The sequence below is a fragment of the Priapulus caudatus genome, unplaced genomic scaffold (assembly GCF_000485595.1).
Source record: "Priapulus caudatus unplaced genomic scaffold, Priapulus_caudatus-5.0.1 Scaffold71, whole genome shotgun sequence".
In the NCBI taxonomy this organism is placed as follows: Eukaryota; Metazoa; Priapulida; class Priapulimorpha; order Priapulimorphida; family Priapulidae; genus Priapulus; species Priapulus caudatus.
In genome coordinates, this window is record NW_014577132.1 from 226,946 (window position 1) to 244,912 (window position 17,967).

The window sequence follows — 17,967 nt, forward strand, 5'->3', positions numbered from 1 at the left end:
ATTTCTAAAAGTGTACAGTATTTGTCCCATTAAAAGGCATACTCTGAAAATCTCTAGGGGGCAACTGCCCCTGCTCCCCCCCTGCTGCGTACGGCCCTGCATACACCACAATGATCAACAAAGTGAGTAACAACATATAACGAGCACAATAACAGCTTCAAATTAATGCCGCTAATATATAAGCACCTCGTGGCATAAAAGTTTTATAAACAAGTGTCTGTTTCATGAGTCATTCTAAAATTAGCTTGGGCATACTTAGTTACTCATGACGAGGCTAGCTTGTCGAAAACTTTCACGATTCTTTCGGAGGATTTGGTTTATGAAGTACTCGCACTCCTGCCCACAATCAGCTAGCCTGAGGTCTAAATGCAACAAGGAATTGTTCTCCTCCATCCCCTCCTGCAGAAGTCGACCACCCTCCTGAAAATAAAGAGTAGTGAATTTAGAATTCGATGATCGCGAGTTATTCACTTGTTATATGAAAAATGTGCAACTATAAAATTCGGAATAATAATAAAACCGCATGTTTGTTCCGAGCTGGACATGATTCCAACGAGATTTGATGGGACAGAATCGATGAAGCCCAAAGTAGTGCATATCAGAAAGATAATAAAATAAGACAGGAAAAAAATGACAAAGGAAATAAGGCAAAAATTACAGTAAAGGGAAATGAATAATGGATTGATAACATACAGGTCCAATTTTAGTTCCATACATCTTCAGGATTTGCAAACTAGTGTTTGACACCACGAGCTGCTTGAGAGCTGGAGCTACAGCTCCACGCATCACATTGGCCGAAAGATCCAACTCTTTTAGTGTTGAATTCTCCAGGAGAGCTGTGTAGATGGCCTTTCCGCCCTCGTCACCAATGACATTCAGTCGCAAGTCCAAGTGGACAAGTGTGTCATTGTTCTGTAGAGCAGCAGCGAGGGCTTGCCCTCCCTTCTCACCAATACTGTTGTCTGCAAGTTTCAACCTCTTGAGCTTGCTCTGCCCATTAATAAGTTTTGCTAATGACTTGGCACCACTGTCCTTAATAAGATTATGTGACAAATCGAGTTCCTCTAGAGCAGGGTGCTCTCTGAATGCCTTTGCAAGCATTTTACATCGGACGTCATTGACTTTGCTCTCAGTGACCTTGAGCACTCGAAGCGTTTTACAATCAGAGAGACACTTTGCTAGAAGGTGGCAGTCCTGTAAGGTGAAGAGAAACAACCTCCACTCGAAGTTCATTCCACAATTACGAACTCGGTATGTGATTCGGAATTCTTCAAGACATGGCAGCTGTGATATCAGCACCGTAAAGTCAAAGTGATCTATGCTAATTTCATCCTGGCCTGTAATACATGTAAAAGAAGAAGCGTGTCATAAGGGATAACAGTATTTAGTAATTCTATTCAGCTTTGTGAGGAACTAAGGTAACAGCTGTACAGTGAACCTTATTATAAGTGGTACACAAATGCATTTCTTAATTTTAGTAGTATGTCAGTATGTCTGCTTATAGAAATAACATAGATTTATGCATATTATATCACAGAAAACATTTTTGATATACATAATCTGTTAATAGTGATAAGTACTATTTTTTACACTTTGTATAATGCTTCCATACTTTTTATTGAATTGCTAAGAATATGACACATTTCATCGAAATCTAAGTAAACACAAAATACTTCCATGCATGTACCTGACTCGCTCTCTCCATCTGATGTGTCACTATCCTTGTCCTGTGCAGCTTCCTTCATAGGTGGCAACATCTCCTTGATATTCAGACACTTTATAATTCCTGATCCCAACTGCAGCAGTTCGCTAATACACATCAGTTCAGTCCTTCCTGGTATAAAGTTTTGAACAAGCTCTTGTAGGCTATATTCAAAATACATTCGCTTCCAGCTGTTTCCACACAAAGACACGTCACAAACTTTCCACCTGTGTGTGCAGCAACGCTGCCAGTAACATTCATCGTCAATCAATGGTGCTGTGATTGAAACTGGGATCAATGTTGAAATACGTTCAATGACCTTCTTTCTGTGCTTTGATAGAAGCCCATCCACAATCGGATGATCTGAAATTAGAAAATGTGTGGCTGTGCTTATAAGCTTCCAATATTCCATTATTAATCATATCATTATTGGAAAATTTAATTAGCATATTAAAAAATAGCATAATTTAGAAAAATGTAAAAAAAAGGTTGAAAACTATCACAATTCCTGTTTATTGTGAAAGTTACTAAACAAGAATTTTCACAATAAACAGGAATTTTGATAGTTTTCAACTCTTTTTTTACATTTTTCTAAATTATGCTTATTATCGTAATTGAGCACTTAATACAATTTAATTCAATTCAATTCAATTTTAATTCAATTTCAATTCAATTTCAATTCAATTTCAATTCAATTCAATCACTTTATTTACACTTATGACAAGTACATTGTCACAATTATTTTAAATGCCAGTCAACTTCCTTTTTTTTACATTTTTGTTTGTTTGTAATTAGAAAAAGGTACCTGCAAAGTTTTTCACAATGTTTTCAATGCACAGGTCGCTCAGCATTGAAACTATTTCTAACGACCATTCTGGGTCCTCTGCAATGATGCTTCTCATTTTACGAGGGTCCACAGCAGGGTTTTCCTCTAAGCTCTCATGGACAGCATCTGTCTCCATATTTAATTTAAGTAGCAATCCGTCTGATCCGATGCTAAAAGATACACAAGATGAAGCAAGATTGAATAATGTAACTACCACTAGTAATATATTTTGAGGTGAAATCACTTCAACCGGGTTATGAAGATTTCTCCTCATTTATGTTTAAACATAAAATGAGGAGAAATCTCTGGGCTAAACTAATATCAATATCATGAATATGTACCAATTACAGCCAAGGGAAATGGGTAAATCTATACCCATATCACTTAACACGTTTTGACCCCCTATTTTGCACTTTTGCTTTTTATGGGTAAGAAGAGGGGCCAAATAATTTAGAACAGTTATGAAGTGCATATCCCAGGGGGCACTTCATATATATATTGCATGGTAGGTATGTGCTGCGGGAGAGACCCCCATTTTCAACCCTAAACTTCCATTCCAGTGCATTGCATTTTTAAGAATATCTCGTTCCAGAGCATCACAAGTTTAGTTACCATGCAGATCTTGTATTTTTGTCATTCCAGAGACCCTAGTTTTTAACATTTCCGTTCCAGTGCATCGTACTTCAGAATACGTTGAAGCCGGGCCGTGAAGGCATGCATGCAACGCATACGCATATGAATGGATGGATGGTCAGCTGCTGCTGCTGTTCTTGTTTATTTGCATCCGATGATGAACTGGAGACCCCCATTTTTGAACATAGCCAGTTCCAGAGCATCCCACATTCAACAAACATTAGTTCCAGAGACCCCCATTTTCAGGTCTGAGTTAATTAGTTCCAGAGCCCCCCATTTTTGACTTCACATGGCACATACCTACCATAATGTGGGTGAATGCCCCCCACCCACGGAGGTGCATAGGCAGTGCTCGAAATAAGCGTTGTCCGGTTGTCCGAGACAACCAGAATTTGCGCCGGACAACCTAACCAGTCTGAGACATGTCCGGTGGACAACAAAAAAAAGTTGACGAAAAATGCACTTTATTTATATTTTTTCTGACTGCGAATTGAATTTCTTCGCTGTCGATCGGCCTGCATTGCGTCCATAGCTAGTCCTAACCAACCCTAACCTCATGGCCTAACCTAACACTAACTCTAACCGATCGGCTATCTTATATACGCGTGTTATAGTACCAGTTAATATATGGTGTATAACATTTGCTTTCAATATTTTGCATCTGAACTGACAATCATCCCAACCAACTGGTATAGGCTAGCTGGCACAATAATGTTCATTTTCATACTTCAAATCCGAGTGTTTTTCTAGCTCATCAAGAAATCTTAATCGTGAATGAAATCTGTGAATAATATAAAAATATGGGACCAGCTGCTATTTCCAACACTGGTATATGTCAGTTTTCTGATTTATGAAAGGTGAACTTGATTTGGAACCAGCAAACAGCAAGTTTCCAATAATTTTTTGGGGAGAGAACCCCATACCCCCCCCCCGCCTGTTTTTAGCCCCCCCCCCCTCCTTGGAATCCTAGACCCGCCACTGAACAATTACACTATCTTGGGAGCAGAGAACAATGAACAAAATGTCGCCTTTTCGCATGGCGTCCAAACAAAGATTGGCGAGCTGAGAGGTAGAGGAGCCGTAGGGTGTGGAGAGGGAGCGGAGGAGCCAGTAAAATATTAAGTCATCCACTATTTTGCGCAGTTTGCTGTTTTTGGCCCCCCTTGTTAAAAAATCCTGGCTACGCCACTGTTTTGGGGTGTTTTCTGATCATATTATTATGTGATTGAAAATAGGAGATTTGGGATATTTTTTGGGACAACCAGAAATTGTTGCGGACAACCTGTGTTAGGGTTAGGGTTAGGGTTAAGGTTAGGGTTTTTGCATCATTCCTTGATCAGAAAGTCTGTGCATCAGTTGATGATACACAGAAATCTGTGCATCACTTCGTGATACCTAAGCATAAGGTGCCTAGGCTAAAGAGTAAAGTGGATTTGCACATTGGCATACTATTACTATATTAGTCATTACTATTAAAGCTGCACTATGCGCATCCAAACGCTAATTTTCTCCAGTACTAGACTAGCAAATACTTCGTGTCATGCAGAATCATACTACCTTATGACAAAATAACTCTAGTTCCTCCCATTTCACTGCGCGTTGTCTTATAAAAGGCATTTGAAAATACCTCCATGTTGTTCAAATTCTCCGATGTTGTTGACAGTTTCGCGTTGCTCTCCAAAGCAACCGTGCAGCAGTGCTGCGGTACAGCGCGTACGGGTGTAACAAAGATAAACACTGTGACGTCACTACCGCTTCGAGGCTGAATTGTGTGGCAAACAAGTCGGTGTTGGCGCAGATTACTAGATTTCGCACCTCTTTTCTTGTGGGTTTTCAGCAAACGTGCAGTGAAATGGGAGGAACTAGAGTTATTTGTTGCATAAGGTAGTGTGATTATGCATGACACGAAGTATTTGCTAGTCAAGTAGGCCTACTCAGAGTACTGCCAGTACTGTAGCCCGACCAGGCTGTGCGACGGATTGTCTATACAATTCTATTCTAATGGTATTCTAACCTAGCAATACCGTTTCTGGAGGCCAGTACTGTAGCTCCAAGAAACGGTATTGCTAGGTTAGATACCGTTTCAGATTCTGCCCACAATTCCTTGTAGTTGGCTCGGTATCCAACCATCGACACAGCTAGCGTCACATGTAATAGCTCAAACGAATCTATAAACCTCTGCTTGCTCGCGGTAACTGGGCGCTACTGGGCGCTACTTATTTATTGAGTTATGCCGTTTTTCTGAGATGAATTGGATCAAAACAACCAGATAGCCGCCATGTCTGCCATGTTCAGTGCAACTAAAATCGCAATGGACCTGATTTTCACAGTCGTAGGCCAATACAACGCAAGTACATATCTTCGCCAATGATAATTATTAAGTTGTTGTAGATTGACAGATTCTGGTTTTCAATGTTTTAATATTTATATATATACGAGTATATGATGCTTCTTTATGCTCGCGCCAACGCAAGTAGCAACGCTATGGTATGTTATGTCGTTTCGGGTTTTCCGCGTGCCGTTCGAAAATCATGCGCATTGCAAACATGGCGGTTGGCGGTTAGTTGAAATTTCGGTTTGGCTCTTGAAATTTACACTGTGCACAGCAAACTGAGGTATTAGTTTTAATAACAACGCTGGAATACTATAGGTGAAGGTTATATTTGATACAAAACAAGGCAGAAATGCTTAGATGATCATTTATTTGAGATATACGTAATTGTTCGGTAGTTTTTGTACAGCTACAAGATTTTTCAATGGATGGATGTCAGGCGGTGTATTGACGTGTCACCACAGCTGGTCGGGTTACCAGTACTGGAGAAATTAGCGTTTGGATGCGCATACGCGATACGGCATAGTGCGGCTGGTAATATTAGGAATTATTTCATGTAAATGATCACTGTGAACGGTCGTTTGCTAATTAATCTTCACACTAGACTACTACTAACTACATACCAGGAAATATTCAACAATAACAGTAACAGTACTAACAGTAACAGTAACACTAGCAGATTACGAACGATCACTAAGCAAGCACAAGCGGTGTCTATGGGAACCGACAAAAGGTGGCGCACCTATCGTGGTTAACAGCAGAGCAGGCTACTTCGATAGCGATTCCCTAGACTGGTACCGCGTCTCACCTCTCCGCTTAGTTACTCGATAGGTCGATCGATCGAGTAATCGAGGTGGGAGCGAGTACCAGTCTAGCGATTCGCAGGAATGGCCATTAATATGTATTATTTGTGTAATTCAGTATATACACTATATAGTAGTGGGATTTTTTATATACATTAGCTGGTATGCCCCAAAAGGAAAAGCTGCTGGCAAGGAGCCGGAAAGCTTTGGCAAATCAGCCAAGACATCAAGTGAAGATGCTGGAGGGAAGGAGAAAAAAGGCGGCACCGCAGTGAAAGTATGAAATGAATTAGTCCGAGATTCCTCTGAGCAATGCCCACACCGACGATTTTGGTGGATTTGGTGTGGGCTAGGCGTTCTAGGCCCTAGGCGTTTTAGGCCCACACCAAATCCACCAAAATCTTCGGTGTGGGCATTGGTCAGAGGAATCTCGGACTAGAAATGAATGTGATCGGGTCCCTAGTAGATACAATAATGTAACCCAAACCCAAGAGGATAGGATATCCTCTTGGGTTTGGGTTACATTATTATGTCTATCCTCTTGGGTCCCCCTATCCTCTTGGGTTTGGGTTACATTATTGTATCTAGGTCCCAAGGGGCCTACTGGACCCTAGTTACCTTCTCCGTTTTCGCTTCTCTCTATCTGGCGAGAAGCTCCAAGGCGAACAAAGCGACCAAACATTGTAGCTAGCAAACCACTATACCGAAATGTACCAATATCTTAGTTCTGAAAACTGTTATTACCACTTTACACTTACCACTTTATACTACCTTGTCCAGAATCCTTGAATCCTTGAACTGAGCTCCGCAGAGCTGTAGTGTTCTCTCGGTATGATAGTCACTTAGTACGTTAATGTCACACTATGTAAGTGTCTCACGGTATTACGGGTATTACTGGATAATAGGTGGCGCTGACGTCATTAGAGGCGACATGTCTGGGCTATGTAATCACCTAGAAGCTCACATATTTTGATGCATATATCTTTGTACTGATCGTCTTCCAACACACCCAACAACATGGCCACTGAGATGGACCACTCTCCACACAGGTTGAAGACCCTGTAGCACAGTCGTTCTCTCTGTTCTGTGAAACGGGCACAATCCAAGAGAAAGTGTTCTACTGTCTCGGGCTCACCACACTCTTCACAGTTGGGGCTATCCTCTTGTCCAATTATGTGGAGCTATTTATTTAGGCCCAGGTATCCCGTTCTTAGTTGGGTGTCCAGTGCAGTGCACACCGACAAGTACGAGAACATAACATAACATAGCTCTAGAACTCTAGCCCTTGGCTCTGCCACAGGACTATAGCACATACTATGTTGAAACTGGGCAACGGTACTGCTTCCTCTGCTCCCACGAGGAACAGATCACAGAAAAAAACGAGGGCAGCCCATTACTCTTTACGGACTGTCCAGTATATAGAAGTAAAAGTAGAAGTACTCATGGGGGTGTGGGTATACCACAGGCACTTGAAGCGTTTCAATAAAATATAATGCTAAATAAATACGAAATCTATTTACTACCAAATTCTTAATGTTTCTATACTCTCTTTCACCTATTATTGCCGACAGTTTCCTGTAAATTCCGTCCAAATCCTATGTACAACATACGCTGCCGGCGGCCATTGCTCTTGCGGCTGCACTGTGCACACTTACACTTACATATATAGCAGGTAGGAAAGCGGGATCCCTAAATTCGCAGGAGTATTACTATTACTATTCAAAGGATAGTAGTTGCAATTAAAATTTTGATTCATGAAACTTTGATTTTAAACTTGATTTAACCTTGCTTTATTCTGGAGATAATTTAGAAGGTTCTACTCGATTTCTTGATATTATTCAATATTGTTATCAGAATACGATTCTGATTCTAATTCCTCATCAACTGATGCTGGATCACAATTCTTGTGATAGTACTGGGCCATTTGCAGCTTTCTGTAATGCTTGGAAAATGTTCGGCCTCTATCAGTAACTTTCTGCCAGAGATCAAATGCTGCATTAGATCTCTTGCAGTAAGTTACTGCTAGAGGCCGAAAATTATGCAGCTTCTGCATTATATTCTGGTACACTTCCAGTATGGATTCTTATTCTTGTAAGATTGTTTATGGTACCAGGCTGCAGTCCATTTTGTAAGTCAGTGTGCAAGAGGCTAAACCCGTAAAATGTTGATAAATTATGGCATGATATCATTCAGCTAAAACATTGATGTAGGCTGTATGATTGCTCGTTAATGCTATAAATGAAAATGTAGGTACTCGCTAGCACGGCTGAAGCCACCGGCTCAGAGGGCCGGTGTTTTGCCTATGTCACTGGCCCTCAAATAATTTACCGACATATATCGGTGGACTGGTGCTCATTTTGCCCTCTGTACATATAATTGCATTACTTTCAGGTCAGACACATATTATGTGAGAAACATTCAAAAATAATGGAAGCTCTGGAAAAGTTAAATGCAGGAAGCAAGTTTAATGAGATTGCTGCACAGTACAGTGAAGACAAAGCGAGACAAGGGGTATGTTCTAAATGTATAAAGTATACCGGTGTTCTTCCTCATGCCTTTAATGTATTTTGAGTCTGACATGCCTTAATTACCTTAACGAACATACTTTAATTTCTAGCTTTGTTTACATTTCACAATCCCAACACCACCCCAGTCCCACAGTCATGCTGTGTTTTTTAGAGTTTAATTTATGTCTTCAACCTGATCGAGATTAACCTGTGTATCGGGGCCACTTCTCATATATATGTAATTGAATCCAGTTGGTAGAACCCCTCCAAGTTCTTCCCCCATCTGTCCCTAAATAGCATTCCTTTTGAAATTCCCTGAGGGAAACTTGTATATGGTCTTATTTTGTTCTGTTTTGGGTGTATGCTCTGTTATAGATGACAGATCATAACACTATATAATTATCAGACATCTTTTATCTTAGTTATTATATCAGAACATATACCAATAATGCTACTATGTAAACCTTATATGGGGGCTAGAATTTCTGCTATATCTATAATATGACTGCTTGGTAGCTCAAACAAAACCCTTATTACACTTTGCATAAGTATTGTTAGTTTTAAGCCAAAAAATATGTATTTGCCTGTTTATGTTGGATGCACATACGTAGTACTGGAAATGAATCTATTAATTGTATGTCCATAGCCTGATTAATCTAGACGATATAACTGACACATTTTATTTTATTGCAATATTTTTAGGGAGATCTTGGCTGGATGACAAGAGGCTCAATGGTTGGACCTTTCCAAGATGCTGCATTTGCATTAAAGATTAGCACTTTAGCCAGTCCTATTTACACTAACTCACCAGTTAAGACAGTGCATGGATACCATATTATAATGGTAGAAGGGAAGAAGTAATGGGATTTCATTTATAACAATATTGGTCTAAAAATTGCATTATTGCAGTCTTTGGTTTTATTTGTGTTGAGGAAAAGTGTTAAGACATGAAATTATATCAATCGGTAATATGTGTGTATGCTTATATCTTAACACAAAATAATTCACTTCTTGGTATGTGATGTTTTCATGAACTGTAAATGCCTAATAGATTCTGCGTGAGTGTATGTGCGTGAGTGTGGGTGCATTGTCTTTGTGTATGCGCTTGTACGCCCGCATGAGTGCGTACATGCTTGCGTGTGTGCACGTTTCCATCTGATAATTTCAAGCATTTTATATTTGAAGGATCTAATCAAGACGTGATCAGCAACTAATACCATAGTTTTGTATATAGTATACTCTCCTGGTATAATTGTTAAATTTTATATCCGTGATAATGATACATCATACAATGAACCCTGACATTAAAATATTTATAAGTAGATAATTGTTGCAATCTTGTGTTTTATAAAAAGATACTTTATTATTCATGATTACTTCATTACTTTATTACATTCATTATTTTCATTATTTCATCATTACATTCATTACATTCATTACATTCATACATTCATTACTTCATTACTTATGTGATATCACAAAGACATTTAATGAACCAAATAATGTATTTCACACACAAAAAACATGTAAGTTAAGCTTTTTAATTCATTCCTTTGAATAATAAAGCCCAAACGTGATCCGAAGTTTGCAAAAATCTCCATATTGTTAATCATTAACAAGTCGCTCAATAGATGGCGGTAAAATGTCTATAATGGATGGTGAGGCAGAGGCGGAACCATGTAACTTCTAAGTCGATCATGTGTTGATTATCTGACACTACTAAACGACATCCGTTATATTACGAACATGTGCCTGACTGCGAAAACAATCGTAAGAAGAGTACGTTTTCAATCGTCATATAGCAATGTGGTTCAGCCATAGAAATATATAGTACTGATGAGTGATGGTGGTATAGACAGAGTCGTACTGACACTCTAGCCTCTGCTCTAGCCTCTCTAGGCTCTAGCCTAGGGGGTTCAGCCACATGTCAGCTGACTAGACCTCATCATTGTACAGTGCTGCCTAAGTGGTCAACTAAAACAACATCTGTATCAGATTGCGAAAGTTGTTGAAAATGTCTTTACTTTTACTTTGTGAAAGTTATTACTTCGCCTTCGGTTCGTGAATACGCATCATCCATTACGACAGCACTGGGAACGAATTAACACGTGGCCGTTTCCTGCATTAGCACTGTGTAGGTTTTTTCAAGTTTGTTATAAATTCGTTCTGCTGGCGGTAATTTTGATTTTTGATCGGCTGTAACTTTGTAAGGATTAGTCTTTAAATTCGAAGCCTAAGGGAGTATACATACAAAAGACGGAGAGAGACAAAGTTCATCGAGCTTACAAAAAGTATGTAGCTATATGCTGTAAATTTTAAATCTATTCTGCGTGCAGGAAAAGAGGCTTGTAAACGTATGTTAACCCTCTCCCTTTAACCTTGGGTATGCTGCTACTGACTTGTCATGCTATTGTTTATTTCTACTATTTGTTATATCGTTCATTTCTACTGTCAATGTATGCAATTGTATTAAATATAGCCTGATTAGACCGAGATACAATAATGTAACCCAACAAGAGTAGGGTTACTACTGCTGAGAGGGTCTATGTCCCCCAGGGTATACTGCCGCAACGTATCACGTGCGTGTACCCACGTGTACGTGCGTGTACCCACGTGTACGTGCGTGTATCTGCGTGTACGTGCGTGTACTCGCGTGTACGTGCGTGTACCCGCGTGTACGTGCGTGTACCTGCGTGTACGTGCGTGTACGTGCGTGCGCACTCATTTACATAAAGGCTACGCGTACATACCCAGTTTCATATGTTAATGCATATAGGTCTGTAGACACAATTTCAGCCATAATTTAATACAATTTATAACACAGACGGATGAAATTGCGGTTGCCGGGGTAACCGTAAGAGGCATTGTAATTAGAGCTAGATGCTATCGTTAGTCTATGATGTAATATGTGAGCTGTTGAAATTCGCGGCTATTATGTTTTCTGGCATTGTAGAATGCACGCCTAGATCAGTGAAAATTATGCATAGCTCACAGTAGTTAGCTGACATAAACAAAATAGTACCTGTACTGACATAAATCAGTACAGGTACTAGTAGTGTAATATTACTTCAATGTTCCATCTCCCTTCACCCTCTCTCCCGTCGTTCCTCTACAAGTGTGGTGCGCGCGCTCGTGTGTGTGCGTGCGTGTGTGCGTGTGTGCGTGTGTGCGTGTGTGCGTGTGTGCGTGCGTGCGTGCGTGCGCGCGCGCGCGTCACCAGTGTTTGACGCTAACGTATTACATGATTTTTGATCGTGCTGTATTGTAGTAGTAGACTGACAAGTCCACACTCGGCTCTGACAAGCAAGCGCCTAATGCCGTGCGCCTGTGCGCGTGCCCTCGCCGTCACCGTTTGCATCTGAGCCTGTGCATGCACGAGTGCGGCAGATACGTGAGCGCGCACATGCTGAGCTGTAGCAGAGAGAGACTACTACACTCACTGCCCGCCCCGCTCTTTCTACAGCAGGCGGCCGTGCTGGGAAGAAGTTCAGAGGCAGACCGTGCGTCGCATGATCAGTTCACAGCTCGTGTGCGGGTGCGTGCGTGCGTGCGCAGCAGAAGGGAGAGTGAGTGAGTACCGCACAGCTGTATGCGTTCGTTGTCGGTGTGAAAAGCGAAGGTGTGCTCATCAGTGCATGAGCGGGGTGACTAGCCGCTCGTCAGCTGCTACTGCCGCCGGCCATAGACACGCTGCTGGCATCCCCCGTGGCTCGCTCGGCCATCACGTGGCTGACGGACATCACAGCCGAAGCAACAACAACACCTTTGCATGCCTTATAAGGTACCGTGACGTTTTGAGTGAAAAATAACACCAGCGTGCGACGAGAGCCTTGGCTGTACGGTGGTGACTTAGGGCTACATCGGATAACTTGAAAGCTGAATACAGGTGAGTTGATTCAGTGATGCTGTACGTTTTACGCATCCGACCTGTCTGTTGGGTTCAGACGGGCAGCATATAACTCGCCGAGAATCAACTGTTGATGACGAATCAACTGGTGATCAAGAGATTCAACTGTCGCCACCGACGCCACGCGGGGACGTCTGGATTCAGTTCGCCTCACACTGTGGCAGAGCGAAGTGCTATAGTTCTAGAGCTAGCCTTACAATAGCTCTAGTACTATAGCCCGCGTACAGTTTCCGCAGCCTGTGGCAGATCTGGGCGCAGTCTACGAAGCCTCACAAGTGAATGGAACATCAAACTCGCAGCGAACCAAACGCCATTCGGCGGAAAACCGTAAAAGATGTTTTTAACGAATCGCGTATCGATGTTTTAATTACGGCGGACCTTATATGCGGTGACGTATAAGTCAGGGATCATGCATGCAGGGATTAGAGAGGGGATGATGCATCAAATGCGCGATGCGTGCTGTGCGTACTGTACGTACGTAGCGCGCCTGACTCACACGTAAATATTGCTCTAGGCTTGCCTGTAGATCTCTGGCTGGGCAGCTGCTACGAAGTCTATGCGGCGCCTGAACGTAACAGTGTACTACTACACCTGAATAGAAAACTGATTGTGCCACAGGCGCTTTGAGTCAGAAGAAAGTCAGCAAAACTTGGAAATATATATATATATATATATATATATATATATATATACGTAGTACGTAGTAGTAAGTACGTAAGTACGTAGAACGTACGAAGTACGAAGGAGAGAGAGAGAGAGAGAGAGAGAGAGAGAGAGAGAGAGAGAGCGAGAAAGCAAGAACGAGTGACACAACATACTCGAAAACACGGCAAGCGGCGGAAGCGATACCTGATCATATTGAAATCATATTTTCAGCATTTACTGAGTCCGTGGTTCTGAGGGCAATATAATATTAATATGGCGTTTACCACACTAGCTCTACTCGTGTAGCCCCTTCGCTCCCGCTAGGGGCTCTTAGGCTGTAGGGGCGAAGGAGTTATACAGGTAGAACGAATGCCGCTTATTATGATGCAAGATATCTGAACTACAAAGTATAATCTATAGTTAATTTGTTTTTAGAGATATTACATAATTGTCGGCATTGTATCATGTGTTTCCTATCAGCACTAGCCAAAATAAATGTGTGCGGTGCGCATATGCGTGCGTCAACGCCAAGTTTAGTGCATTGAGTGTGATATATTTTGACAATTTTTAGCTCATCTGACATAGTCAGATGCAGCTTGTAGAATCGCATGATCGTCGCGTCCGTGCGCCGTCTGTCCGTCCGTCCGTGCGTCGTCCAACAGTTGGCACAAATCTAAACTGGCTCGACGTGACGGGTCACGATATTCGCGGACGTGGGGGGTACATCCGAAACGAGTTGGGATGATCGAAAGCTGGGGCTCAAAGTCAAAGAGTTCACGAAGGTGTAAAAGAAGGGGAACACTTCCTCTCCTAACTTAAGGTATAGGGCAGGAATGCAGAATTGCGGCACAAATCTAAACGGCTCGACCTAGGCTCTGATAGTCGCCGTGTATACATCATGGTAGGAAAAGCCATCACATCGTGCCGAAATTGGAGGTCACAGGTCAAAAGCTCAATGGGCGCAGGGCAGATTTTGGACATTGTTTCTGAGGACATGGTGTGAACCGAGCGAGTCTGAAAAATCTTTTTTGTTTCAGCGGTGACCTACTGATTTTATGCTTATGTGATTAATGGAACATAGAAAGTGGCTTTCCACCTGACTGGTGCGAAGAAGTAAGTGTACTGATAATCTTTTGTGACCCTCATGGAGGCAGGGTTAACAGGATTTGTTGACCTGTTAACAAAGTGAACGTGCTTTTGCTATTAGAGCCCGCCTCCCCCCACGCCCCCTTCCCCCTCCCCTCCCCCCCTCCCCGCCCCTTACCCCACCTCACACACCTCCTCCCCACCCTCCCACCCCTCCCCCTACCCTCCATCTGCCGAATGTGGGCTGTCGTCGTCCGTGTCAACAATGAGTGTGTACGCAACTGCGGTCTGCATCATCTGGCACCTAACAAATGTGGTCCTAGGCCAGGACTGAAATTTTACGTTTATCATCGTAGCAACAGACCTCAGATGAGGCCAACGCTCTGCCGGCTGCTGTGTTATATTACTGAAGTATTCGCGTTATTTCAATGTTGAGTTTAGAGCTGTTATGGGTGTATGAGTGATGTGTCTTAGATGATTGTTTTGCATAAGTATTCCTTGGAGCACGCCGTAAATAGTAGGTGTGATGTGTTATATTGCGGTCATGGCCTTACCTATAACCAATGATTTTAAAGAATGTTTGATAGAACATATATATGATCTTCCCCCCCCCCCAACGTATGTCGTCTGCTATCACAGTATAGTCACGATAAGTACTCTCGCCTTCAAATTTCGTTGTACTACCCTGCATGTCTATGCGAGTTACAAAGTTCAGCAATGAGAATTTTTGCCAGTGCGAGGCTCGTATATTAAGTTTATTACTCAGACTATTCTAATGAGAAATGAAATCTAGATAGTGATTGGCCGCATGTAGTGAATTTTTTAATGCGTGTTGCACCGTGTGATAATCGTGTACTGTAATTGGTGAGGTTAAGTAGAAGAGTAATAAGTTAGTAATTGACGTAAAAGTGTGTGCGCCCGCTTTTTCAGTAATTGTTTTGAATGTCGGCAACTGGCGAAAGCGCTTGTCAAAGCTAATTAGTAGAGATTAAAGGTGAGCGAGTACTAGCCAACTGCGAGGATGGCCCCCATTGGCAGAGCCTTGTGTATAAACTGGCTGTCCCTAGCTGTCGATAGCACGGTTACGCCCTTCTGCGCCCGCATCGGCTGTGTCAATGTACGACATAAATTAACTGAATATTCTCTCTGAATTTGCGAGCAACTGAACCTCTAGGTTTTAGCTGCGGCAACTCTGCTAGTGTGTGGTAGATTTTGGCAAGCCCGGAGCTTCCTCGTGCCGGCGTGTCAGAAATAGAATTAGTTCATGTTAAGACTAATGTTAAGACTAATGTAATGATCTAATAGTTTAAGACTAATTTCTTATCTGAAAACGGATCGTTGTCGCCTAATTAGGCTTAATATGAAACCGACGTTGGTCAGTATAGGAAATTGCGTGGCTCACAGCGAGCAGTGACGCGTGGCTAGCTTACCTTATACTGCTACATACGAACTTGTCCGCGGCATACGGACGTAGCGATGCTGATCTGGCTGCTATAGCTCTGCGATGGTGCCAAGCAGAGGCGAAGTTCTTGCTCTAAAATGTATGCCCCAACTAGGTGATCCTTAAAGAATTTCCTATGTTTGCTGTCCGCCCGACTCATGATTTTTTATGTGGGTAGGTAGGTAGCGTATGTTTTGTGTAGGCATAAATAGTTCTTTTAAGGTCTGTCTTCCGTTTGCCACAAATGCTTTGGGTGTTTCAGTCTTAACTAATAGCGAAAATAGAGGTAAAAAGGAAGAAAAATAGTATATAGCGATGGGTATATGAGGGAGACGACAAAATGAAAGAAACTTTTGTGTTTGGCGGCTATTGAGGTGACGTTGGTGCAGGTACGCGGAGCGACAGCAAACAATAATTTTTTAAAGGATGGCCCGTATGGACGCAGGAGAGGTGGCATTTGAGTGTCTTGCGGCATGCGAGTACTCATTTATGCTTTAAGATGTGCTGACATGATCCCGAAGTTCGTTTGGGATAGTAGGACACAGTGTAATGCGGATGTGGCATTTCCTAAAACAGTTTTCAGAGAGAGCCATGTAGGGAGAAAGGACCGTTGGTGACGGAAGAGAATATGCGAGATAAGAGCACGAGAAAGTGTTACTCTTTAGGAAGGAAGGTTTGAGGGTATAAGAAATAAGAGAGCTAATCAAACCAGATTGAGTAGGTTGGCTATGACGATAGTGCGCTACAAGTTTCTCAACTTCTCAGATGTATCGGTAACCCTATGATAGGAGATGTTCTACGTCAACAGAAAAGGTTGAAGAGATTCTGTAAGAATTTTATGAGCTGAACTAACCAAAAACTAATATCGAGCGTACTTATAAAGCGAGTCACTATGTCCAGATTTAATTACTAGACTACCCAAGAGACTAACCGAGATACTTGAGTCACATGTAAGGAGAGAGAGCCGTTGTGAAAATCAAAGCAATGAGCTCCATGCGACCCATTAGCCAAAGGGGCGAGTTTGGAGTGAGGCACACTACTATACGGCAAGGACTCAAATTTGTGATACTATATTAAGCAGCAGAGTCGTATGTAATCAGCTGAAAAAAACACATTTACTTAGGTGCTTGCCAGGAATAAAGAATTTTGGCGATAGAGTGCTGGAGGATTAGGTGAGAGCCGACGTATACGTCATTCCGGCGTATGACAGGCACGGCGTGTTGAGTCGGCTTTATTAGAGGTATCAGCAATCTATACAGGAACAATCGACTGTGGATCGCGAGCGTATAGAGTTGAATGCATTCATAGATGTGTCCGATTATACACTGAATGCGAATAGTGGCGATAGATAGGGGAGTTCAGGGAGGTTGGCGTTAGGGGGTGGAGTGCTTCGATGAGAGTCAACAAGCCGAGCGAACGATTGTGCCAGCTATGTGCTAAGCTGAGTGCGGATGAAGAGAACATAAACATCGCCTCACATCCTATGCGGGAGGAGTACCGGTAGAGGACGCAGAGCGGAGAAGGAGAGGTCAGCGCGTAGATCTATCTGAGCGTCGGCCACTGATAGTGGTGCTCCCAGATGATCTTGGACATGTTACGCGAAGGAGCCAGAGACGAGCGTCCCGGTCACGCGCGTGCGGAGGACGGATCTGAGCGGGAGAGCGGCGAGCGAGAGAGTAAACTATGTATTCATATGGCCTCATACTAAACGATCGAACTTTCAGTGCACAATTAAAACTCAGGGAAATTCTTGCTTCTTTCAGCTGATTTGGATGAGAGAGGACGTTATATAGAAAATTGAAAGCAAGAACAGCCAGGAAAGCTGGAAGATGTGCCAAAATCACTACTGATCAACCTGCACGGTAATACTGTAGTCAAAAAATATGTTATATGCATATATTATTGCTACATTGGTGCGATATGTATATAATGTATTGATATGTGTGATATCAGACTATTGAGTATCAAGCAAAGACTGTTTTATGGTGTGGCAACAAGAAGACTGTTGCGCGAGTACGGGTGGGAGTAAGGGGGGGGGGGGGCGATAATGTGGCTCGCTGAAAAATGAACGGTATGTTCAATAGA

The 17,967-nt window shown here is 42.3% G+C and overlaps 3 protein-coding genes across 12 annotated transcripts in view; 2 read left to right on the plus strand and 1 right to left on the minus strand.

Moving 5' to 3' along the window:
• Nucleotides 1-25: 25 nt before the first annotated feature.
• Nucleotides 26-6,215, minus strand: LOC106821405 (T-complex-associated testis-expressed protein 1-like). 3 transcript variants are annotated; one of them, XM_014826184.1, is made up of 5 exons: nt 6,153-6,215; nt 2,508-2,698; nt 1,688-2,065; nt 694-1,337; nt 26-420 (listed from the first exon to the last, which is right to left on the minus strand). In XM_014826184.1, the coding sequence occupies exons 2-5, from the start codon at nt 2,662-2,664 to the stop codon at nt 256-258; spliced, it is 1,344 nt and encodes a 447-aa protein (XP_014681670.1). In that variant the 5' UTR covers nt 2,665-2,698; nt 6,153-6,215; the 3' UTR covers nt 26-255. The 3 variants fall into 3 exon arrangements, with proteins under 3 accessions (XP_014681670.1, XP_014681671.1, XP_014681672.1); XM_014826185.1 differs by having other exon boundaries at nt 6,117-6,200; XM_014826186.1 differs by having other exon boundaries at nt 265-420; nt 716-1,337.
• On the plus strand, nt 5,708-10,130 carry LOC106821396 (peptidyl-prolyl cis-trans isomerase NIMA-interacting 4-like). Its single transcript, XM_014826164.1, has 4 exons — nt 5,708-5,720; nt 6,473-6,573; nt 8,688-8,807; nt 9,506-10,130. Exons 1-4 carry the CDS (start codon nt 5,708-5,710, stop codon nt 9,662-9,664), a joined length of 393 nt encoding a protein of 130 aa, XP_014681650.1. The 3' UTR covers nt 9,665-10,130.
• Nucleotides 10,131-10,317: 187 nt separating this feature from the next.
• LOC106821404 (F-box-like/WD repeat-containing protein TBL1XR1) overlaps nt 10,318-17,967 on the plus strand; it is a 58,371-nt gene continuing 50,721 nt past the window's right edge. For 2 of the 8 annotated variants that reach the window (XM_014826172.1, XM_014826180.1), the window contains exon 1: nt 10,318-10,582. The gene's annotated coding sequence lies outside the window, so the exon portion shown is untranslated. The other 6 variants (XM_014826178.1, XM_014826181.1, XM_014826175.1 and 3 more) reach the window with 5 other exon arrangements.